The sequence below is a fragment of the Hemiscyllium ocellatum genome, chromosome 6 (genome assembly GCF_020745735.1).
Source record: "Hemiscyllium ocellatum isolate sHemOce1 chromosome 6, sHemOce1.pat.X.cur, whole genome shotgun sequence".
Lineage (NCBI taxonomy): Eukaryota > Metazoa > Chordata > Chondrichthyes > Orectolobiformes > Hemiscylliidae > Hemiscyllium > Hemiscyllium ocellatum.
The window spans coordinates 78105639-78131450 of record NC_083406.1 but is presented as its reverse complement, the minus strand read 5'-3'; the positions used below and the strand labels follow the sequence as shown (position 1 = coordinate 78131450).

The window sequence follows — 25812 nt, the reverse complement described above, 5'->3', positions numbered from 1 at the left end:
AAGCAGAGAACCAGAGGATTGTTTTTTAATTCACTCGCGTGACGTGGGCATTGCTGGCTGGCCACCATTTCTTGCCTATCCATAGTTACCATTGAGAAAATGGTGGTAAGCTGCCTCTTGAACTGCTGCAGTTCACATGCTGCAGGTCAACCCACAACGCCATTAGGGAGGGAATTCCAGGAATTTGATCCAGTTACAGTGAAGGAATGTCGGTACATTTCCAAGTCAGGACGGGGAGTGGCTTAGAGGGGATTTCGTAGATGGTCGTGTTCCCATGTACCTGTCCTTCCAGATGAACACGATCATGGGATTGGAAGGTGCTATCTAAGGACCTTTGGCAAATTTTTGCCATGCGTCCTATAGACAGTAACCATTGTTGTTACTAAGCGATGGTGGAAAGAGTGGATATTTGTGGATATGGTGACAATCAAGCACGCTACTTTGACCAGATGGTGTCAAGCTTCTTGATTGTTGTAGGAGCCATACCCATCAAGGCTAGTGGGGAATATTCCATCACACTCCTGTAGATGGTGGACAGGCTTTGTGGAGACAGGAAGTGAGTTACTCACAACAGTTTTCAAAGCCTCCTTTCTGCTCTTGTAGCCACTGTATTTAAGTGCGAGTCCAGTTGAGTTTCTGGTCAATGGTAACCCCCAGGATGTTGATAGTGGGGAATTCAGAATGATAACACCATTGAATGTCGAGGCACAATTATTAGATTATCGTTTAGTGGAGATGGTCATTGCCTGCCATTTGTGTGGCATGCATGTTACTTGCCACTTGTCAGCCCAAGCCTGGATATTGGCCAGATCTTGTTGCATTTGAACACCGCCTTCTTCAGTGTCTATGGAAAATTAGAATTAGGAACATAAAAAGACTTCAGAAAACATTTTTTTTTAAAAAAAGAATCCTTACAGTTTGGAAACAGGCCGTTTGGCCCAACAAGTCCAAACGGACCCTCTGAAGAGTAATCCACCCAGACCCATTCCCCTACCCTATTACAGGACATTTCTCCTCACTGTTGCATCTAACCTACACATCCCTGAATACTACGGGTAATTTAGCATGGCCAAATCACCTAACCTGCACATGTTTGGACTGTAGGAGGAAATCGGAGTACCTAGAGGAAACCCTTCATGTGGCTAATATTGAAAAAAAAAATGGCACTGTATGGCAGAGGAAAAGAAACATATCAGTAGAATATGCAGTTTCTCTGTACACTGACCTTCAATAGAGTTTCTTCATGGTGTGGATTTTCTGAATCATACTGATCTCTGCGGAGTCTTTCAACTTCTGCAATCAATCTTCTATATCCTACAATCTGTAGGAGACAGGCTTGCAGAGAAATCCCAAACCTTGACAGAATAAATTAGAAATTTCAGTTCATTTATATTGAGAAACAAATATTATTTACATATACTATTTACTTCCTTTGTTATGCCTTGGCAGAAATCAGTGCAATATTCTCTCTAGCTTGATGTTATACTGCATTGTGCCACCAATTTTGTCATGAGATCACAAATGTACTTCTTACATGTGACCCAACTGCCTTCAGTGGCTTCAGTCGCCTTGACTGGCACTATTATTATGGCAGCAAGATCTTGATTTAAGATTTTAATTCCCTCATAATTTCTTGTCCATCACAAATGAGGACAATTCTGAATCAATTTGCCAGATGTCTCAAAGCTCAATGCAGTTGAATTTACCCCTCCATCCTCTTGAAGCAGAGGTACAGGATCTGACAGGAGAGTGAGATTAAAATGAAGCCAAAGTTTCAGTGGCCTTGCTTGCAGAAGGGAACATGTTCAGCCACAGTTCCTGTCCCAATAGCTAACCTGAGATTCCTATAAGCAGGTACACGCGGGAAAAGGGAACACTTGCATCGGATTTAGCTTGGTGGCTGGTGATGTCCTTTGTGGTTCAGTTGGCCTTTAATATTTATCTTAAGTCACTTACACCGGTAGCACAGAGTCAAAAGATACTTCTAAAAGGGAATTAGACTTTGCCTCCAACAGTAATTGATTGGAAAAGCTTATTAATTAGATCAATTAATATATACAATTCTATTCTATTCAACTGTTCATAATAAACAGAGCTATAAATTCATTATTCCCCTCTCTCTCTTTCCACTTTTCTCCCTGTTCCTTTTACTTCCGTCCTCCTTCCATCCCTCCTCTCTCCTCCACCTACTCTCATCTTCCCAAATGCGTCCTCCACCTCCTCAATGTTTGAACATGGAAATTTAAATTGCTTTTGATTATTCACATACAATGGCATGAGATTGACTAATACAATACTGCCTTTGAAACTATAAATCACTTATTAAACATTAAGTTTTTATCAAGAGTATTTTGAAAAAAAAGCCTCATCCTAAATTGGAGCTATGGGAAAATATCTGCCCCTTCAAGGCCACCATTAGCTTCTTTTGGTAACCATTCATTTGTAAGACTGAGGTTGCATCATTTTTCAGTAAACAGATTTACTATGTTCATGTGAAAACAGAATTGGCATAAGTCCTTCAAAATTCATCCGCAAATTGAAGACTGCTTGCATGCAGTAAATTTTCATGTTCAGTGTTGAATAATTATGCTACGAAATTCAGACCTGGATAGATCCACTTTCCCTGAAAGTAATATTCAAAGACAGATTGCACGGAACTGTGTGCACAACGATTGTCAATGGTGTATATCATGCATGTGAATTTAAAGACTATAAGAAACAGAAACAGGAGTAGGTTATTTGGCCCCATAACCCTGCTCCACCATTCATTAGGATCATGACAGATGTGTCATTCCTTATCTCTACTCTCCTGTTACCCTTGACTCCCCTACTCATCAAGAATCTATTGCATCTTTCAATGTACACAAGGAGTGTGTCTGAGCAGTCTATAAGGAGTTCCAAGATTCTCAACCTTCAGTGAAGAAATTCCTCCCTGCCTCAGTCTTAAATTGGTGGTCTTACTTCTGAGGTTATACCCTTTGATCCTACACTCGCCCATGAGGAGAAGCATCCTCTCAATATTTTCCCTATTAAGCCCCTTAAGAATCCTATACATTTCAATGAGACCGCTTTCATTCTTCTAAACCAAATAGCATCCAAACCGGTTTAATCTTTGCTCGTAAGGCAATCCCTCCGAATTAGGGATCATCTTAATGAACCTTCTCTGAACTGCCTCCAATGAAATTATACATTTTCTTAAATAAGATTATCAAAACTGTTCACAGTACTCCACATGTGGTCTCACCAGCACCTTGTACAGTTGCAGTAAGACTTTCCTATTACCTCTATGACACTGTTAAAAGATCATTGAAAATTCACAATGTAAAATTTAAATTCCATTACTGTGGATTGGTATCAGGATTAATATTTTTCAGTTGCATGATGTTATCGACTGTCCTTTCAATATCGTCTACATGGGTTGTCACAGCAGACTGGAGTAGCTGCCAGAAAGAAACAGAATAGATTGAACACGTACAACCAATAAGACACAAATTATTAGTCAAACAGAAAATACTTCAAAATTGATTAAACAAGCTATTGATTTTAGTGGGGTACAAATGTCAAAATTGAATGATTTTTCAAAATTAATGTTTATGCTGCCAGCTCACATCAATTGTGAATAAAGATTTGACTAATAGAATAGAATTAAATATGACTGCTGGAGGAAGTGTGTTTAGTTGGGAACGCTAAGTCCGCTCCCTGTTCAGGAGACATTTTTGGGTTACTGAAAACTCTCTGGGGTAGATGTGACCTGTATAAGGAGGACGGATTGCACCTGAATTGAAAGGGGACCAATCTCCTGGCAGGGAGATTCACTAGTGCTACTTGGGAGGCTTTAAAATAGTGCGGGTCTGGTGGGAGGGTGGATAACTGCGGCTGAGACAATAGAAAATAGTAACAAGTCAAATGGTCAAGGCAGGCAACAGCAAAGTAGAGGACGAGGTAGGATTGATATATTAAAGCACATTTATTTCAATGCCATCACCAGTAAGAGACAATCTAACCACAGTCCCTTGACATTCAATGGTGTTACCGGTCTTGAATCCCCCACCATCAACATCCTGGGGGCGGGGGTATCATTCACAAGAAACTCAACTCAACTCACCATACATACATAGTGGCTGCAAGAGCAGGTCAGAATCTAGGAATACTGCAGCAGTAACTCACCTCCTGACTCCTTAAAGCCCATCCACCATAGAAACATAGAAAAATACAGCGCAATACAGGCCCTTTGGCCCTCGATGTTGCACTGATCCAAGCCCACCTAACCTGCACTAGCCCACTATCCTCCATATGTCTATCTAATGCCTGTTTAAATGCCCATAAAGAGGGAGAGTCCACCATTGCTACTGGCAGGGCATTCCATGAACTCACAACTCGCTGAGTAAAGAAAAGGTACATCTACAAGGTACACCTACAATTTCATCTACAAGGTACAAGTTAGGAGTGTGATGGAATATACCCCACTTGCTTGGATAAGTGCAGTTCCAACAATACTCAAGAAGCTTTGAAACCTTCCAGGACAAAGCTGCCCATTCAGTCTACACCCACAAGCATCCTCTCCCTCCACTAGCGACACTCAGTAACAGCATGTGTACTATCTACAAGATACACTGCAGAAATTCGCCAAAGATCCTCAGACAGCACCTTCCAAATCCATGACCACTTCCAGCTAGAATGACAAGAACAGTAGATACATGGGATCACCACCACCGTCAATTTCCCCTTCAAGTTACTCACCATCCTGACTTGGAAATATATCACCATTTCTTCAATGTTGCTGGGTCAAAATCCCAGCTTCCTAGAATTCCCTCTCTAATAGCATTGTGGGTCAACCCATAGCAGGTGGACTGCAGCTCACCACCACCTTCTCATGGACAATTATGGACAGACAATAGATGTTGGCCAGCCAGCGAAGCGCACATTCTACAAGTGAATAATAACAAAGAAGAGACCTGACAGGTAAGGCAGATGAACTTAGGGCATGGTTGGGAATATGGAACTGGGATATCACAGCTATTACACAAACGTGGGTCAGGAAAGGGCAAGATTGGCAGCTTAATGTTCCAGGGTATAGATGCTATAGGAAGGATAGAAAGGGAAGTGAGAAAAGAGGGGTAAGTGGTGTATTTAGTTAGGGCAAACATTACAGCTGTACTTGGGGAGGATATTTCTGGAAGTGCATTCAGTGAACTTATTTGGGTGCAATTGAGAAATAAGAAAGGAATGATCACCTCATGGCCCCCCAGTAGTCAGTAGGAAATTGAGGAGCAAATTTATAAGGAATTCAGATATCTGTAAGAATGATAGAGTTGTAATGATAAGGGATTTCAACTGTCCAAACAGACTGGGACTGCCATAGAGTTAAGGGCTTGGATGGGGAGAAATTTGTTAAGTGTGTACATTTTTTTTATTCAGTGGATGTACCTACTAGAGAAGGAGCAAAACTTAACCCTTCTCTTTGGAAATAAGGCAGGGCAAGTGACTGTGGTGTCAGTGGGGAGCACTTTGGGGCCAGTGATTCATAATTGTTAGTTTTAAAATTGTAATATAAAAGGATTGACCAGACCTAAAAGTTAAAGCTTAAATTGAAGTAAGGCCAATTTTGACAATATTAGGTGGGAACTTTCAAAGGTTGATTGGAAGAGACTATTAGGAGAAAGTGAGGACTGCAGATGCTGGAGATCAGAGCTGAAAATGTGTTGCTGGAAAAGCCGTGAAGAAGGGCTCATGCCCGAAACGTCGATTCTCCTGCTCCGTGGAAGAGACTATTGGCAGGCAAAGGGACGGTTGAAAAGTGGGAGACCTTCAAAAATGAGATGAGTGTCCAGAGGCAGTATGTTCCTATTATTGTGAAGGGCAAGACTTGCAGGTGTCGAGAAAGCTGGATAATAAGAGAATTTAAGGCTCTAGTCAAGACAAAGGAGGCATATGGCAGGTATAGACAGCTGGGATTGAATGAATTCCTCAAGGAGTATAAGGGCAGTAGGAGTATGCTCAAGAGGGAAATGAGGAAGGCAAAAAGGAGCAATGAAATAGCTTTGGCAAATAGGGTTAAGGAGAATCCAAAGATATTCTACAAATACATTAGGTCAAAAGAGTAACCAGGGAGAGAATAGGGCTCCCAAAGATCAACAAGGCCGTCTATGTGTGGAACCACAGAAGATGGGTAAGATACTAAATAAGTATTCCGCATCAGTATTTACTGTGGAGAAGGATATGAAGATAGAGAACTTGGGGAATTGAAGAGTGATATTTTGAAAAGTGTCCATTTTAGAGAGGTGATGGTGCTGGACGTCTTAAAATGCCTGAAGGTAGATAAATGCCTGGGACCTGATCAGGTGAATTCCAGAACTTTATGGGAAACTAGGGAAGTAATTGCTGGGGTCTTTCCTGAGATATTAGCATCATCGTTAGCCATGGGTGAGGTGCTAGAAGACTGGAGGTTGGCTAATATGATACCACTATTTAAGAAAAGGTGGTAAGGAAAAGCTAGGGAACTATAGATCAGTGAACCAAACATCAATGATTGGTAAGTTGTTGGTGATTCAGAGGGACAGAATCTATATGTATTTGGAAAGACAAGGACTGGTGAGGGGTAGTCAGCATGGCTATGTGCTTGAAGGTCTTGTCTCACTAACTTGATTGAGTTTTTAAAATAAGTAACAAAAATGATTGTTGAGGGCAGAGCAATGGACATTGTCAAATGGACTTCGACAAGATTCTGTCGCTAGACTACTTAGGGAAATTAGATTACAAGGAATCCAGGGAGGGCTAGCCGTTTGGATACAAGGTTAGCTTGAAGGTAGGAGTCGGAGGGTGATGGTGGAGGGTTGTTTTTGGATTAGAGGCCGCAAAGATCTGTACTGGGTCCACTACTTTTTGTTACCTACATAAATGGTTTGTATGTAAATATAGGAGGAATGGTTAGTAAGTTTGCAGATGACACCAAACTTGCTGGTGAAGTGGCAGTGAAGAAGGTGATCTCAGAGTACAGCTGGACCTTGATGGGCTGAGGAGTAATAGAAGGGGTTCAATTTAGATAAATGTGAGGTGTTGCATTTTGATTGAGCAAATCAGGGAGTCACAGGTAGACAGGGTACTGAAGGTGATGTTTGGTGCATTTGCCTTTATTAATCAGTGCATTGAGCATAGGAGTTGGGATGTCATGTTATGGCTATTAGAGGGCATTAGTCAGGCTGCTTTTGGAATACTACATTCAATTCTGGTCTCCCCGCTATAAGAAAGATGTTGTTAAACTTGAAAGGGTGCAGAAAAAATTTACAAGGATGTTGCCAGGAATGGAGGGTTTGAGCTATAGGGAGTGGCTGAATACCTTGGGGATATTTTCCCTGGAGCAGAGGCTAAGGGGTAACCTTACAGAGGTTTATAAAATCATGATGGGCACAGTTAGGGTGAATAGCCAAGATTTTCTTCCCAGGATAACGGAGTCCACTCGAGGGGAAAAATTTAAAAGGGACCTAAAGGACAACTTTTACTTGCAGACGGTGGTGCGTGTATGGAATTAGCTGCCAAAGGAAATGGACAAGGCGGGTACAATTACAACATTTAAAAGGTTTCTGGATAGGCACATGAATAGGAAAGATCGAGAGAGATCTGGGCCAAATGTTATCAAATGTGATTAGATTAAATTAGGATATCTGGTTGGCAGGAGCGAGTTGGATTGAAGAGTCAGTTTTCATGCTTTACAGCTCTGTGACTCTGTGGAGTGTCAATCTTTACTAAAAGAGTCCAGCTATCTGACTAAGACTTTACTAACAGTATTTTCATTCACTAATTCTTTCAAAATTTTTAATGTTTTGAAATTCTTGACCCATGGAATTTTGGAAAAGGCCACTTTCTGATGGGTGAATTTTACAATCAACTCCATCAATTAGAAAAAAAATGAATCTACCAGAGAGTTAATCGTTCACTAAACTGCCAAGCCTGTTTAGGTTTAGGTTCAGCCTGAAAGTATCCAGATAGATAATCCAGCAAATTCATGTATAACAAGTATTAATTAATAGTGGATGACAATAAATACGAGCAAACTGTAAGCAGAGATAAGATGGATTTGAGAGCATAAATACCAGCATAAATAAGAAAGCTGGCAAATAGGCAGCCAGCAAAGTGATAAATGAAGAGCATATAAGTGATAGCATTTATCTCGTGTTATGTTGTTGCAATTTCTCTTAGCATATGTAAATATTTTTGACATAATCAAGAGGTCAAAAATCAACATTGTACAGTTTGTTACTTTAGGATGTTTCTCAGCACTAGGATATAGCCCAGAACTTCATCCCAGATTCAGAATACAAGGTAGCAGAAAGAGCTGACACTGTAAAGTTAGAACTTTACAGTTTTAGATATTAAAGGACAACAACATGATAAAGTGGGATTGGGAGCAGTAGCAGGAACGAGAGGAAGGTCAGTGGGAACTGAGTATGGGAGAAGAAGCATGGTTAAAGTTCTTAAGAGCCACACAGGTAGGAAACAATCTTAAGTATATTGTCCCTATTTTATTAGCAACTTTAAAGTAAAATAACGTTAAGTTAATTGGCTTTAAATGGGAACTCCCAATATGTAGTCCATGTTAGACAGAAAATCACTGCTGGAGTTTATTGCAACAGTTTATTCGAGACATTAACGACGTTATGACTTTATTCCATTAAAATATTCACATGCCAAAACTTCTTTTGCCTTTTTCAAAAACAATTAGGAGTGAAAAAACTCAGGAATTTTTGTGGATATTATTTAAAGGGACTTGTAGTGGGTATTAATAACAAACTATTGACTGAAAATGAAACTCACAGGATTGAAGCTACATTGCTAACTTGGTAACCAAATTGTTTCCTGGCATTATGCCAATGAGTAGGGTCACTGGCAGGATGTGACCGGTGATGTCCCACCAGGATGTATGTCAGGGCCTCAACTAGTCATTGTATTCCTTAATAACTTAGATGGTTGGATTAAAAAAAAATGACAAGACTAGGTGCTGTTCCAAGCATCATTGGAACATGGGAACAGGAATAGGCTATGTAGCCTATTGACTCTATGCCACCATTCAGTAGCATGGTTTATCAACACATTATGGGAATGGGATGGGTAAAAGGCATTAATCCTTTGTGCCATTGTACTCAGTAAACAGTATATGTGACAGTGTAAACCTGCTAAGAGATACTGATCAATTAATTGAATAGAAAAGAAAACTGTGGAAAACGGATTTTAAAATGTGAGGTTATCTATTTAGGATCGAATAGCAATCTAATAGTATAATTTCTAAATAGTAGAAAGCTAGAATCAGAGGGCGTCCAAAAAGAGCTGATGAAATTTGCGTATGGTACAGGTATACAAGTAGATTGTTTAAAACCAGAACTGGCACAGTGAATAATCAGAAAAGCTAATGCAATATAATTTTCATAGCTAAAGGACTATATTATAAAGGGGATAGAAGTCACACTTAAGGTATACAAAGCATTGCTCAGACCTCACAAAGCAATAGGTATTGCACCTTAAGACTGATATATTGGCCTTGCAGCACAAACTTGAACATAGAAAGACAAAAAATAGGAGGACTAGGCCATTCAGCCCTTTGAGCCTGCCCGGCCATTTAATACGATCGTGGTTGATCATGCAACTCCAGACTCTGCTCTGACTTTCTACTCATACTCTTACAAATTAATAATTATGGATGGAATGCTAAAATATTTTACTTACTTCATTCTTGGACGACTTTAATGACGCCTCTGGAAAGAAATAAAGAAATCAAGTTATTCTACAATGCAATTAGTGTAGTTACAACTCATGCTGAGCTGGAATGTAGATCCCAAGTTGCACAGCACTTAGATTAGACTGCCTTTCATTTTATATCTATGTTTAGTAACATATTTGCTTTAATCTGCTCTCATGCTTTCATTGCAATTTATACTTACATTCTCAAAACTCACATTTTCTTGTAACACTCAAACTAGATTAATTTTACAATCAAAATTTTAGAATGCTGCTGCTGCTGGATTCGATTTGACCATGGAAGCACTGTCTTCCTTCTCTTAATACTTTCCAACTTAACAGATCCAATAAGAAAGCCAAGTTGACCGCCAATATTTTTACAAAACACTAATATTAGAATTTAATTTAAATTCAATGCACATTATAAAACAAGTTTTCGGTCATCACAAATTCAGTTGCACCTATTTCTATCTCCCAGATTCCTTTGCACAGCTTTGTGTGATCTCAGTCATTTGACAATCACAGGCACAAGAAAGTCATAGATGTTCTGTTCAGACAGATATCTCAGGTTGTCACTGTGCCAGAAGACTTGCAAAGTAGGAAGAGTTAGCAGGGAGAAAGTGAGGACTGCAGATGCTGGAGACCAGAGTTGAAAAGTGTGGTGCTGGAAAAACACAGCAGGCCAGGCAGCATCAGAGGAGCAGGAGAATCGATGTTTCAGGCCTAAGCCCTTCATCAGGAATGAGGCTAGTGTGCCAAGTGGGCTGAGATAAAAGATAGGGGGGAGGGAATTTGGGGGAGGGGCGCTGGGAATACGATAAGTGGAAGGAGGGGAGGGTGAGGGTGATAGGCCGGAGGGGAGGTGGGGGCGGAGAGGTTAGGAAGAAGATTGCAGGTCAAGAGGGCAGTGCTGAATCTGGGGTGGGGAGAGGGGAAATGAGGAAGCTGGAGAAATCTACATTCATCCCGTGTGGTTGGAGGGTTCCTAGGCAGAAGATGAGGTCCTCTTCCTCTAGCTGTCATGTGGCCAAGGTCTGGCGATGGAGGAGGCCAAGGACTTGCATGTCCTTGGCAGAGTGGGAGGGGGAGGTTGGGTTGGTTGGTGCAGGTGTCCCAGAGGTGTTCCCTGAAACGTTCCGCAAGTAGGCGGCCTGTCTCCTCAATGTAGAGGAGACTACATCAGGTGCAGCGGATACAGGAAATGATGTGTGTGGAGGTGCAGGTGAATTTGCGACGGATATGGAAGGATCCATTGGGGCCTTGGAGGGAGGTGTGGGAACAAGTAGGAAGAGTTAGCAGCCAGCTTTCATAAACTAAGCTCTCTTCGACATGGGGCATAATGGATTATATTTATGATGTTATAAGCCTTGTACACGAAGTGTTTTAGTTGGATTGATGAAGATTTCCAAGAAATTCTTCAGAGGTTTTCCTCATTGTCAACTAACCTTTATCAAAGATTCATAGAAACATTAGCATAATAAAATTAACACAGGGTTTTTTTGTTGTAGATGTGTGTACAGGAATTAATTATAAAAAAAGTGACAGGTATTGTACGCAGGCATAATTTAATGATATATTACCTGTTTTAACTTCCACTCAAATTTACAGTTTTAGCCATGATTTTCAGATGAGAGAGATTGTAGTTCTTCATCATCATACAGCCCATTTTAAACAGCCAGTGACAGATGGTGTCATGCAAGATTGCTGTCTTGCACATTCACTGCTGCCTACTATGTATGGCAAAATTTGTAAATCTTAAAATCCAAGTGTTTTTTCCTTTTTCAAATAGGTTTAGCAAGATAGCAAAAAAAACTTTCCTGAAAAAAAGTTTCAAACATTATTCAATAGTACAAACATTTTTTTTGCAATTTCTGAATACGCTTCTGCAATTGTAAACGCTCTTGACTGAAAACACATGGAGTAAACAGATCATTCATTGCACTTCATTCCAGGTCTATTTATTAGTCTTCTTCAAATGTAATTTGTCCTGCCACTAGAGCTGGATCATTTTTGAAAATGAAAAATGATGACACAATACGCTTAGAAATATTGAATATTTGAGAAATTCTGTTGTTTATTTTTATGATTTATTCTTTCCCCCATCAAATTTGGTATATTACATTCAATAAATTGATTAAAGTAGTGTCAAGACATTATAGGGAGAACAATGTGGGCATAAATATATAAACCTAAGAAATATGAGTAGGCTATTTAGTACATTGAGCTTGCTCTGCCATTCAACATGATCGTGTCTAATTTTCTATCTCAATGACACACGCCTGCTCTCTCCACATGCCCTTTGACCCTTTTCAGCTAATTTCTCTGGAACATATTTAGTGACATCACCTCCACAGCTTTTTGTAGTAGAGAATTCCCCAAATTCATCATTAGTGAGGACATTTTATCTTGTCGCAGTATGAAATAGCCTACCACGTATCCTGAGACCATGAATCCTTGTTCTGAAACATGTCGACCGATCAGAGTTTTGTCTGTTTTAAAACAAACCCCTCTCACTCTTCCAAACTCAAGTGAATACAGGCCCTTTTGACCCAACTCTCCTCATTCAACAAACCTACCTCCCAGGAGTCAGTCTGGTGTAGATTCATTTCACTCCTCCTATGGCAAATATATATCTTAAGGTTTGTGCGAAGATTTGTAGCTTGGGTGCTCGTTGTTGTGGTTCTGTTCGCCGAGCTGGACTTTGGCATCTTAACTTTGGTAAGGAGACTAAACTGCACATAATACTCTAGGTATGGTCTCACCAAGATCCTGTATAACTGCAGTAAAGCATCCTTGTTCTAGTACTCAAACCCTCTTGCAATGACATTCACGATACCAATTGCCTTCCCAACTGCTTGGGAACAAGGATATCTAGATCCCTCTGTCTACTGAAATTTCCCAAACTATCACCATTTAACTTCTACTCTAACATCGTTTTTCCTACCAAGTGAACAATTTCACATTTATCCATTAGTGTATGCAATAGCCACACATTTGCTCACTGAACTTGCTGAAATCACTATGAAGGCCCTTTGGGTGACATAGTGGCTCAGTAATTAGTACTGCTGCCTCAAACTCCCAGGGTACCTTAGATTGACTCCACCCTCGGGCGACTGTCTGTATGAAGATTGCACATGCTCCCCATGCCTGCCTGGGTTTCCTCTGGTTTCCTCCCACAGTCCAAAGATGTACGAGTTAGGTGGATTTGCCATGCTAAACTGCCCATATAGTGTTCAGGGATGTCCTCAAAAATCTCCAGTACATTTGTCAAAATTAATTTCTCTTTCATAAATCCACAGTGACTGTGTGTAATTGTGTTCTATTTTCTAAGTGTCCTTGAAATTATTTTCTCAACTGATGACGTTAGGCACATCATGCTGCAATTCCTTATTTTCCCCTCCCTCTTTTTTTAAAAATAGTGCAGTTACATTTGCCAGCTTCCAATCTGTCAGGACTGTTTCAGAATGTATAGAACATTGGAAGGTGACAACCTTCTCTTGGTATCTTAAATGTAGATTATCAGGGCCTGGGGATTTATCAGCTAACAGTCCCATCAGTTTCACGAGCACTTTATTTTTTATGATACTAATCTCCTTGAATTCCTCCTCCCCATAGACTCTGGTTTCCCTAGCTTTTCTGGAAAAGCATATCTTCTTCTGGAAAGCACTAAATTAGTTGTTTAACTGCTCTGCCATTTCCTTGCTCTCTGCTATTATTTCTCCTGTTTTAGATCTTCAAGGACCTACATCTCTGAAGAGTCATACTGAACTCAAAACATTAACTCTGTTTCTCCCTCTGCAGATGCTGCTAGACCTGCTAAGTTTCTCCTGCATTCAATGTTTGTTTCAGACTGCTGACATCTGCAGTATTTTGGTTTTATTTAGGGCTACATTTGTCTTCACTAATCTTTTTCTTTTTATATATTTATAAAAGCGGACTTGAAGAGCTATATTTCTTGTAATCCTCTTCATCAACCTCTTGTTTCTCCTTTCCTGAATTCAAAAATGCATCGAGACCTCAGACTTGTCACTTTCTCTAGCAACTTGGGCCTTGTCTTTGGATTTAAGTCCATCTTTTATTTCTTTTGTAAGCAAGAGTTCAGCAACTTTTCCTGTGGTGTACAACAGTTGCAAAGTGAACATTTGATCCTTAGTATTAGCCATGTCTGTTACTAAATTAACCCAGTCTGTTGTAGCCACCTCATCCCTCATACCTTCTTAGCTTCCGTTATTTTGGTGTACTGCTCCAGTTTTGGATCGACTACTTCACTTTCTATCTCATTCACAATTCTAATGTTATAGCCACTTTTCCTAATTTGCATTCAAAATATCAACTTAGCAAGTCACACATGACCATCTGTCAAAAATATCTGCAGAGAACCTGATCTAATTTTTGTTCAAGATTGTCACTGTGCATTGGTCAGTGTAAACTTTCTGCAAGTAGCTTACTGGGGAACACATAAGGACAAGGAATTCAGCAAGATGGCCAAATGTGAAGAGATTGCAACAGCACCTTTAAGAGAAAAGGTGAACTATTAAAAGAAATGGCAGTTCAGAGCAGCAGATGGCATTTTGCAGAATGAACATCAGCGTAAAACTAACTTTTGGAAGACTTTCAGTGTGAAAACTCATACAGGGCTACATAAAAATGTGTCCCTCAAATCTCTGTGTATTTTTCCTTGGTTGCAGGTAAAGACCATTTTAACTTACACACACAATGGCTACCTGCCAATTTGTGTCTGTAGACAGATGACAATTTTTTTTTACATGCATTAGGTAATCAAAGCATACAATTAGTTGAGATTTAAAAGACAATAGTGGAGTCCAGCTGGATTTTACAACTTAAAAATTCCTTTTATATGAGGTTTCCTTATCAGAAGGGAGGCACTATGTGGTAGCAATGTTTTCACAATGGAAAATGCAAAGCATAACTCAGCCGCAAAAAAAACCAAGATACTTCAGGGGTGACAGAGACATCATTCATGAACAAACATGAATTCAGAACAAATGGAGGTGACAGTGTCTTTTGTCTCAGTTATCAAATGCTAACTAGTAGAAAGGGAAAAAAATTTTTTTGAAACCTACCTATTTTCAATGTCCTTTGAGCTCCAGGTTTCTTGCTGTAGCAGATTCTCTGCAGCTCACATTTACCTGTTATTTTTCTGAGGATAAACTTGAGAAATCTCCACAGACACTTGCAGTAAACGTATAGACATAGCTGAACCAGCATTCTGCAGTCAAGCAACAAACACAAGTAGTGAATTCAAGAGTAGTTCCAGAGAAGAGATATTTCCATTCAATAAATGCAATATTTAGTCAACAAGTTAAAAGAACTTGGATGTTAACCTATGCTGAAGTCAGTTTTTTTTGGTGTTTTCAAACAAAAAAAAATTAGAAATTGAAAAAAACAATTATTTGCAATCTACATTAGAGTCCTTTTTCGAGCAAAACTGGGAGTGCCCTGGTGTGGTGTAGCTAAAGTTTACAGAACATGGTCACCAAATCTGCTTCTCTTCCCTTTTATTTAACATAGTCAGCAGCTGACCTGACACCGGGCTAATCAGAGTTAGGGTTGCAACTCTGTTTTGATAATTCTACAGGTTTCATCAGCATTTCCAGTTTTAATATCACTGCACCAGTTGTTCTGCATTTTATCACCATCTATCGTAACTGTGTTTGTATAAGTCTAGAAATAGAATGAAAAATACAATTGTTGCGTCACAGGGTAAACCCCCCCCCAACTAATTTAAACCATCAACAAAAAAGATTTACCCCATGCTGTGAAATTTACCAATCTGTGAAAATTTGAGAGGCAAAGAACTATCCCAAAAGTCACTATTTAAAGTAAAAATTAACAACTTTATTTTTTAAAAGTATAACTGAGAATAATTAATTAACAACGATTTATAACTCCTTTCTCTAATCTATCTTTTACCTTTCCTTTCATAATACTGATCTGATTAAAAAAATCCTGATTACAATTTAACCAAAAAAAAATCACATTTCAAAACCAGTCAGCTTGCAGAGTGTCCTCTGTATTTTCCTCTGTCTTCTTTTCTTCTTAGGGATTCTGTTTCACATGTCGTTGATAGATAAAGGCACCTTTAAGAGAGCTGTTCTGCGGGCAGTCTGTATATGTTGGTGGCTTGGCAGTTCTCCCTCAACTGTTCAATTTTCCCTGGTTTTATATTCCAAAGCATTGTATCATTTAATTGGTTTTAATATTGTCAAAATACTAAATTCAAACTTGAATGGAGTTCGGTATCTTGCGGCATAATTTAAATTGGTTGGTTGAATTTAAAATTGCTTTGTAACTAGCTAACCCAACTAATCTAGCTGTTCGACCAAATGTGACATGTTAAATTTTCCAGTACTATGTGCTCCTCTAAATCCTTGCTAGCTTTTCCACTCTCTTAAAGGTACAGTGCCCCTTACACCTTCATAACAATGTTTTTCCTGCTGATTTGCCAACAACATCGTCCAGAACATTAACCTGTAATTCCTAGAAGTGCCATGATGATCTGTGAAGATTGACAATCTGACCACAACTCTCAGTATGATAGAAACAACAATTCTCTAAGTAAGGATTAAGCATTAGACAAGAATCCATGTTTATCCAATTTAACCTAATTGTTGCTCAAACATTTAATGTCTTCAACTATAATCTTTTTCTTGAAATAGTCGATTTTTGAATGTTGCCTCATTTTACCAACCTTGAAATGATACAAAGTTCAGTCCATGAAATCTATGCAAACTTTGAAATCAGACACATACTCAGCTCTTTCCACATATCTCTCCACTATTTCCCTTCAACTATTTAATCATTTCCCTTCCGAAAGATAACCCCAACATTGCTCCTATGTCATGTTTCATCTTGTTTAGTTTTTCTTGTAATGATCCCTTCACCATCCAATGATTACTTTCCCTTATTCCTTCCCAAATGACTTAGTTGTAGAAAGCTTGTGACTGGTCCTCTGACCACTGTCCATGGTACCGAACAGCTAAAGAATTGGGACACACATGACACGAGCTCACAAAATACTTTTATTTACATTCTCTCTCTTGATAAAAACAGCTGGACTCCATATTTAACCAACTGATAGTAAGGCAGCCAAGTTTAACCAACTGGTCCAGGAATATTATGTTATGACACACTTCTGGAACAAATGGAACTAAACTGAGGCCTCCCAGCTTAGATGTGGATAATCATAGTATTACAACAGCCCCAAATAAGGTTAAGTACAAAATAGGAAAAACAAATATATCAGGTGTTAATGTGGCATCATTTTTTAAAAATCCTGGAAATGAAAGCAAAGTCAAGTACAGAAGAAAATATTAAATCACTGGTAGTGTTGGTCATACAGAGTTGAAAATCGAAATCTTGAGGCAACATATATTTGTCAAGGTGACCTTAAGAACAACCAAATGACATAATGAGTTAAATTTAGGATTGAAAACTTATCTTTAATAGAACAAGGTAAAGAAGCAGAAATTGTGTCCACTGACAGGCGGGTGGGTAACTAGGAGGGCACAAACTTAGGTATTGACAAAAGAACTACAGGAGAGGCTGTTTTTAGTGTAGCAGGTTGTTGTGATCTATATTACATTTTCCAGAAATGGATTAAATAGGAACTTTATTAAATAGAATACATACTCTGAATGTAAGTAATTGCAGAAATACAGGAAAAAAAACTGGGGAATGTGACTATTTAGGCGATGCCTGAAATAGGTGGAACAGGCACGTATTGATTCTTTGAATGAAAAAGACCATTTAAATGTCTGTTTGGATGAGTTGGTTATATTTCACGTTATCCAGCATTCACATTCTAAGCCTTGTAGGGGTGGCACGTGGCTTACAGGGCGAGATGCTTTTTGGAGATTTGGTGTGGACTTTTTAGCTGAATGGCCTACTTTCACACTGTAGGGATTCTGTGGGTCTCTTCCACCTTTAGGCCATAATCATTTATTCAGGGCCAGGGTAAGGATATTTAAGTGAACCTTCAGCCTGCTGCTCTAACTAACTAACTAACTTTGCAAAATGAATTACTCTCAGGCAATTGTTATCGCAGTCCACTGTTCTGCAGCACAATGTTCCCTCTGCACTGATCACCAGATTCAAGCATTCTGATCCTGTACTCCTCACAAAATTGCAACACCCATGTCAACACAAGATCTTTGACTGGATGAAAACAAGGCACCAACATTTTTGATTAACCAGAATCAATTATTCCCCATGTATATAAAACAGACAAACCACTTCAGCTTAAATTAACCTTTCATGCATTCATGTTATATGACGACATACACTAGAAATTTGACCTTACAAAAATACACTGATGTACTTAGGATTTATTTCATTTGCAATTTTTGTAATTCACATTGGTGATACAAATATTCAATTGACAAATAACTTATGTGACCTTTTCAATGATAAATGAGATGCTTGTGTTCTCACTGCTATTGTTGTAAAGCAGCATTTTGAGACAAATTGAATTGCTGTAGCAAAGATCATGGGAACAGAGACCTTGATTATTCTTAAGGCAGAGGTGAAAAAGGAATGTGGGTGTGAAAAGTTGTTGGGGTATGCAGGAAATGCTAATTTGAGATTATAATTGGATCAGCTATGATCTTATTGATTGGTGGCACAGGCTGGAGGTGATGAATAGCCTACATGTGCTATGAATTCATATATGTATATGGAAGGCCTCATTTGATTTGAAAATAGCAAATATAACTCCTCTATTCAAGGACGAAGGGAGACAGAAAGCAAAAAACTATGACCAGTCAGGAAGGTTGTCTATGCGATTTTGGAGAAGATTTGTAGCTCAGGTTGTATGTTAGCTTGTTGAGCTGATAGATTTATTCTCAGGCATTGTCACCATGCTAGATAACATCAGTGACGAAAGGTGCAGTACTGAAAGAGCACAGCTGGTTTCGAGCATGAGCTCAGGAATGATGAAGAGCTCATGCTTGAAACGTCAACTCTCCTCCTCCTCAGATGCTGCCTGACCGGCTGTGCTTTTCCAGCACCACACTTTTCGAGTCTGATCTCCAGCATCTGCAGTCCTCACTTTATCCTAACATCAGTGAGCCTCCGATGAAGCGCTGGTGTTCTGTCCCTCTTGCTATTGTGTGTCTTGGTCTGTTATGGTAGGTGATATCACTTCCCGTTCATTTTCTGAGAGGTTGTAAATGTGTTCCATTTGTTTGTTAATGGTGTTCCAGTTTGAATGCCAGGCCTCTAGGAATTCTCATGGGTGTCTTTGTTTAGCCTGTCCCAAGATGGATGTATTCTCCTAGTCAAACTGATGTCCCTCTTTGTCTGTATGTATGGATACCAGTCATAGTTGGTCATGTCTTTTGGTGGCTAGTTGGTGTTCATGTATCCTGGTGGCAAGTTTCCTGCCTGTCTGTCCAATGTATTGTTCGTTGCAGTCCTTGCAGGGTATTTTATATATGATGTTCGTTCTGTTGGTTGTTGGTACAGCGTCCATTAAATTAAACAGGAGCTGTTTCAGTGTGGTGGTAGGTGTTTCAGTGTGCTCCTTGATGCCAAGGAGCTGGACAAGTCTGGTCGTCATCTCTGAGATATCTTTAATGTATGGCAGGGTGGCTAGAATTGCTGGGTCTGTTGGGTCCTCTTGTTTAGGTATGTTGTGTAGGAATCGGCAGACTGCACTTTTCAGGTATCCATTGTTCCTGAATATGTTGTACAGGTGTTATTCCTCGGCTTCTCCTAATTCCTGGGTGCTGCAATGTGATGTGGGCTCATTTAAATAGTGCCTTGATGCAGCTCCGTTTGAGTGTTGGGATGATTGCTCCTATGGTTGAGTATCTGGTCAGTGTGTGTGGCTTTTCTTTAAACACTGGTCTGCAGCTCTCCATTGGCTTTGCGTACTACCATGACGTCTCGGAAGGGGAGTCTGTTGTTGTTCTCTTCCACTTAGGTGAACTTTATACCAGAAAGGATGTTGTTTATTTGTTGCAGGTTTCTTCTAATTTGTTGCGTTTTGTGCTGACAAAGGTGTCAGCCATATAACAGACCCAAAGCTTGGGCTGGATTGTGGAAAGGGTTGTTCATTCTATCCTCTGCATGACTGCTTCTGCTAAGAGTCCTGATACTAGTGATCCCATAGGCGTCCACTGACTTCTTTGTAGGCCTTATTGTGAAGGTGAAGTGAGATGCCCTGCCCCACCCCCCCACTCTCTCCAACACTGGTTCCCTTCCTCCCCACTCTGCCCACTCCCAAACCCTGTCCGACGCCGCCACTGTCCCCCACAACCCTGTACAACGCCGCCACCATTCCCCCAAACCCAGACAATGCCACCAACTCCCCCAACCCCGTACGACGCCGCCACCGTCCCTCTAACCCCGTACAATGCCGCCGCCGTTCCCCCCCAAACCCTGCACAACGCTGCCACCGTCCCCCAACCCCGTACAACACCGCCGCCGCCCCCCCCCAATGCCGTACAACGCTGCCGCCGTCCCCCCCAACCCCGTACAACGCCGCCGTTGATGGTCTGCTGGATTTGTTTCGTAAGTCTTTTAGGATGGATTCCAGTGTTGCTAAGAAATCATTTTGGTCCAAGTCCCTGTGGTTGACGTTCAACCCTCGCACTAGGATGGCCTTTTCTGTGTCCGAGAGTGGTCAATCTGACAGGTTCTTTATCCAAGTCTCTGAATTGTCTGTGTTTTTGCTGTGCGTAAACTTGGCCAGTTTTTCTTGTAGGGCTAGTCTTTTCTTTGTCTTGGTCCACTGTTGTTTAGTGTTGATAGCTCGTTCTAGCTTGTCCATTCATAGTCAGTCGTGTTTGTGCACAGAGTTTTATTGGACAGGCATATAGCAAACTAGCCCCCAAAAGACATGGTTAAAAATGAGGTCTGCAGATGCTGGAGATCACAGTTGAAAATGTGTTGCTGGTTAAAGCACAGCAGGTCAGGCAGCATCCAAGGAATAGGAAATTCGACGTTTCGGGCATAAGCCCTTCATCAGGACTGATTCCTGATGAAGGGCTTATGCCCGAAATGTCGAATTTCCTATTCCTTGGATGCTGCCTGACCTGCTGTGCTTTAACCAGCAACACATTTTCAACCCCAAAAGACATGACCAACTATCACTAGTATCCATACATATAGATGAAGAGAGACACCAGTTCGACTGGGACAATATACCCATTCCAGGGACAGGCTAGATGAAGACACGCATGGGAATTCCTAGAGGCGTGGCATTCAAACCAGAACTCCATTAATAAACATATCAATTTGGACCTCATTTACTAACCTCTCAGAAAGAGAACGGGAAGTAACATCACCCACCATAACAGACCAAGACATACAAATTGCAAGTGGGACAGAACACCAGCGCTTCCTCGGAGGCTCACTGATGATGTGACCTAGCATGTTGATGAAATGTGGAGAAGAAATCTACCAGCTCAGCGAGCAAATGTACAACCTGAAAGTTGTCTATGGAGAGAATGGTGGTGATTGGAGCACTGCAGCAGCTGAGGGCCTGAGTACGGTCAGCAGGCTGAAAAACCAGTGATCAACAGGGCAGAGCAGAGCGGAGAGGAGGGGGAAGGCTGACAGTTTGGGGAGGAGCAGAGAAGGATGGCCAGTGGGTTTGGGTGGAGCAGAGTGGAGTGGGATGGCAAGCGGGTTGGGGTGGCTGGCAGACTGGGGCCTGGTGGGGGTCAGCCTTTCATGGCTGGCAGTTAGCAGCTTGCAAGCCCAGTTGAGGTCAGCCTAGTGTGATGGAAAGCCTCCAGCATGGAGCAACTGCAGGCTGTAGAAGGACTGTGATGTTTATCTTTTACCTTTATTTCTTTATTTTGATAATTTATACAATGAAGAACAGTAATGGAGAACTTTTAGCTTTTTTCTTTATTTCTATTTTTGTATCTAATCTATTTTAGTATCTAAGATTTGTAACTAGGTAGCTCCTAAGATAGCACCACGCGTGGAGACATTGTACACCTGTCATTGTTGGTCTGTACTTGAGTACACGTGACAATAAAACCTAATTCTAATTCTAAATACAAATCCAAATATTTAAATATTATGAGGGCTTCTGCCTCTCCACCCTTTCAGGCAGAAGATTCCAGATTCCCACCATCTTCTGGATGAAAACATATTTCTTCACATCTCCTCTTAACCTTCTGCTCTTTTTAATAAATCATTGTCCCCAGCCATTGATCCTGCCATCAAAAAGAAACATCTCTTACTGTCTAAATCCCTCATAATTCTTACACATCTCAATCATGTCCCCCTCTCTGTCTCCGCAGCTCCAAGGAAACCAAACCCAGTCTATTCAATTGCTCTTCATAACTAAAACTAGTAAATCTTCTTTGTACATTCTCCAATACTCTCATATCCCACCTTCAATTTGGATTCCAGAACTGTACGAAAATACTCTAGTTATACTTTAAACTTTTTATGCAATTCCAGCATAATCTCCCTGCTCTCCAATTCTATGCCTTGTGTAATACAGGAAAGTATTCCATATGCCTTTTTAACCACTTGATCTATCTGAACTGCATCCTTAGGTCCATTTGATCCTCTGTGCTTCCCTTGCCTTTCTTGTCCTAATCAAGTGCGCCACCTCACAAATATCTGGACTGAAATTCATTGCCACTGATCAGCCCATCTGTTACTGTAATCTAAGGCCATCCTCCTCACTATATACCACACCAACAATTTTCATATCCTCTGAGAACTGACTATGTTCATGTCTAAATCATTTACCTATGTACCACAAACAGCAAGGGTCCAATAATGATCTCTGCCAATGGAAACAGGCCTCCAGTCCGGAAAAACACATTTCAACCATCATTGTCTGCTTCCTGCCCCTCAGCCAATTTTGGCTCCAATCAGCCAAATTTCCTTGGACTCCATGGGGGTCTCACCTTTGCTATTGGACTCCCACGTGGCACCTTATCAAAAGCCTAGCTAAAATCCAAAACATTTTGCCCTAATCTACACACCTGGCCACTTCTTCGAAAAATTAAATCAAGTTGGTCAGGCATGACTTCCCCTTAATGAAACCATGTTGACTGTTCTTGATTAATCCCTGCCTCTCCAAGTGCGGATTATTTCTGTCCCTCAGAATTTCTTCCAATAGTCCCCCTCACTACTAAAGTTGATCTATTTATCCTTACTCTTCTCCTGTGAGGTAACCAGTCCTTTATGTATTCTAACACAGAACAGGTCAATTTTGCTTGACTGTAATGCGACTTTCTAAATGTTCTGCTATGTCCTTAATGATGGATTCCAACATTGTCCCAATAACAGATGTTAGGTTAGCAGGTTTATAGTTCTCTGTCTCATGTTCCCCACTTGGGGTATTCCATTTGATTTTTACAAATCTGCTAGGAGTTTCCAGAAGCTCCTAACTTTTTGTATATTTATCAATAAATTTATTGTCAGTTTTTATACTCCTGGCTGTCAATCTATTTTTTCCTGTTTTTTAAAGCTATCCATTGCTGGAATCTATTACACCACCACCACCCCCAACCATCCAATCTTCTGGTCAGTCATTAATACTCACAGTATTGTAAGCTTTTTCTTTCTCTTCCTAACTTCCATTAGTTAGATACAATGACTCACCTTTCTCTTGGAGTCTTTGTCAATGAAATGTAACTTTAAGTTAAATATTTAATAAACTATCTTAAATCTTAACCTTAATTTCCGAATGCATTGTTGCAACTCTACCTTCATACTTTTGCAATTACCTCCATGTTTAAAACTTGTTTCAAACCCAAGTTTCTCATACTTAAACTAAATTTCAACTCTATCATGTTATGATTACTCTTCGCTAGAGGATTCATTGCTATGAGATTATTCATTAATCCAGTATGTAGTGAGATATTTATTACCAAATCTAAACTAGTCTGTTTGCCCTGATTCTTTCTACAATATATTATTCCAAGAAAATGTCTCAAATACACTCAACTTACTCTCAAGGCTGGGCTTGCTACTTAATTTGACTAGTCTGCACGGATGAAAAGTTGCCAAAGATTATTGCAGTACCTTTTTATTTAATAAGCCAAATTACATCTTGATTTACACCCTTTCCTATACTGGAGCTATTTTTAGGGAACTTATGGTTTATTGCCAGTGGCTTACTTCCAGCGTTATTTATTTCCCCAACCAAACTGATTCCATACCTTTATCCTTTAAATAAAAAGCATTAATTACCACAGGGCTGCACTTATTCTTTAGTAACAGGACTACTCCAATTCCTTTTCCCTTCTGCTTATACTTTCTGAAGTATCAGTTTGTAGCCTTTGTCAACTTGCAATTAGCTTTCCGTAATGACCATCAGATCATCGCCATTGATTCTTCTTAACACCATCAATTCCAATATCAACACAAATTCACAGTGTATTCAGATGAAAAAGATTTTAATATAGACTTTTTAACCATTTTTTTCTGATGAGTCTTTGCTGATACAGACATGATACGCTGTCTCTTTCCTTTACACACTTGCTGTCATTATCCTGTATTGGTGGCAGATCTTTAACTTTCATACAAACCCTTGCCCCAGCCAATTTTGTTCCAATGCAGGACTTTTTCTTTCTATTAGCATCATTTTAAAGAAAAAAATCCTTTAAAACATCAATGGTTGCCTGCAGAACTGTTCACCTGTGTCACAGGTAAATACACATCCAAAATAGTGAGAATTCATCTGCATTAAATTTTTACCTTGCTACTGTGGAATTTTTGAATTGGAATGGGAGGAACAAACAAAATGACAAAAATGAGCACTCTTTGCCATTATTATCTGACAGTGTGTCAACATAAATTTCATGGATGAAAGTGAGTGACAATGCATTCCATTGACCTCAAAGAGGGTTGTCCATAAAAGTCTAGCAATCCCCAATTTTCTCTATCCCAACATCAGATTGGATCTGATGCTAAGTAAAAGGATCTTGAAATGTTCAATAGTAGTGGTAAGGTCAAGCAGGATAAGCATCCAACCACGGTCTCTTAGACAGCAAACAAGGGAGTAAAATGCATTGGATGTTCTAAATGTTCTTCATGAATTTTTTATCATGAAAAGTGTGAAATAAATTATTCTGTTATACGTGATTATGTTCAAAACTGAAACATTATAAATATAATGTATTTTCAAGTTAAGGGAGAAATTTGACATTCACAGATATAAAAATAGACTTTCAATGCCTGTAGCTGAAAATGTGTTGCTGGTTAAAGCACAGCAGGTTAGGCAGCATCCTGTAGGCCATTCAGAAATAATTATTAATTTATCATACTGCTCCAAACATGGAAAATATTTGATTTGCTCTAAAAAACAGTTTTTGTAGCAAGACTAATGGTGTAAAAGAGAAAGCTCTGGTCAGTTCAATGATTTCCAGAAGATTTCAGCATGGAGTGAGTTCAGCAATGCATCCTACGAGGAAGCATATAAATCCTGGAAATCTATATTTAAACACACGTAGACTCAGAAGTTATTGCAGTTTCAGAGATGTAATGATGGCGATTCCTGGTAGGTGGATTATAATTTCAATTTAAAATCCATCCATGAAAACAGGGACAGGATTAATTTCCCTCATGGCAGTCACACCAGAGGTGGTCGATGGAATTCTTAGCTAAATGTTGAAATGTTTAATTTGTGAAATTAAAAGAAATTCTGTAGGGATAAATGCATATTGTATCAATTTTATATATTTGTGTAAAATCATCCATGATCATCTCAAGAGAAAACCACACTGAAGGAGGCCTGCGGATTAAGTTCTAATTTTAGACTTTAAACAGACCACCTAGTTTAACATACTGAATAAACACTTCTGTTTGTGAAGTGTGAATTGCTGAACACTGCAACAAGACAATTTGCATGATTTAATCAATCAATCAACAACTCCTTTAAGCACCTTGATTAAAAAAAGGCACATTTTGTTACATTATTCTTTCGAAATATATTTCTAACAATTAATATAATATTTTCAACAGGGAAGCCATAAAAATGAACTATTCTGTAGAATGAAATATTCTTATCTAGCCCTTAATTTTTTTTTGTGGACTGAAATTGTGAAGACACGATTCCATTAGATGATGGTTTTTGGTTAA

At 39.7% G+C, this 25812-nt stretch overlaps 1 protein-coding gene across 2 annotated transcripts in view; it reads right to left on the bottom strand.

The window, feature by feature from the left end:
• The window catches only part of elmod1 (ELMO/CED-12 domain containing 1), a 72171-nt gene that overhangs the window by 45530 nt on the left and 829 nt on the right, over positions 1-25812 (bottom strand). For both annotated transcript variants that reach the window (XM_060826687.1, XM_060826688.1), the window contains exons 2-5: positions 14814-14959; positions 9718-9746; positions 3343-3440; positions 1226-1355 (exon numbers count right to left, since the gene is read on the bottom strand). In XM_060826687.1, coding sequence (XP_060682670.1) covers positions 1226-1355; positions 3343-3440; positions 9718-9746; positions 14814-14958 — 402 coding nt within the window. In that variant the 5' untranslated portion in view covers position 14959. The remainder of the gene's footprint in view (positions 1-1225; positions 1356-3342; positions 3441-9717; positions 9747-14813; positions 14960-25812) is intronic.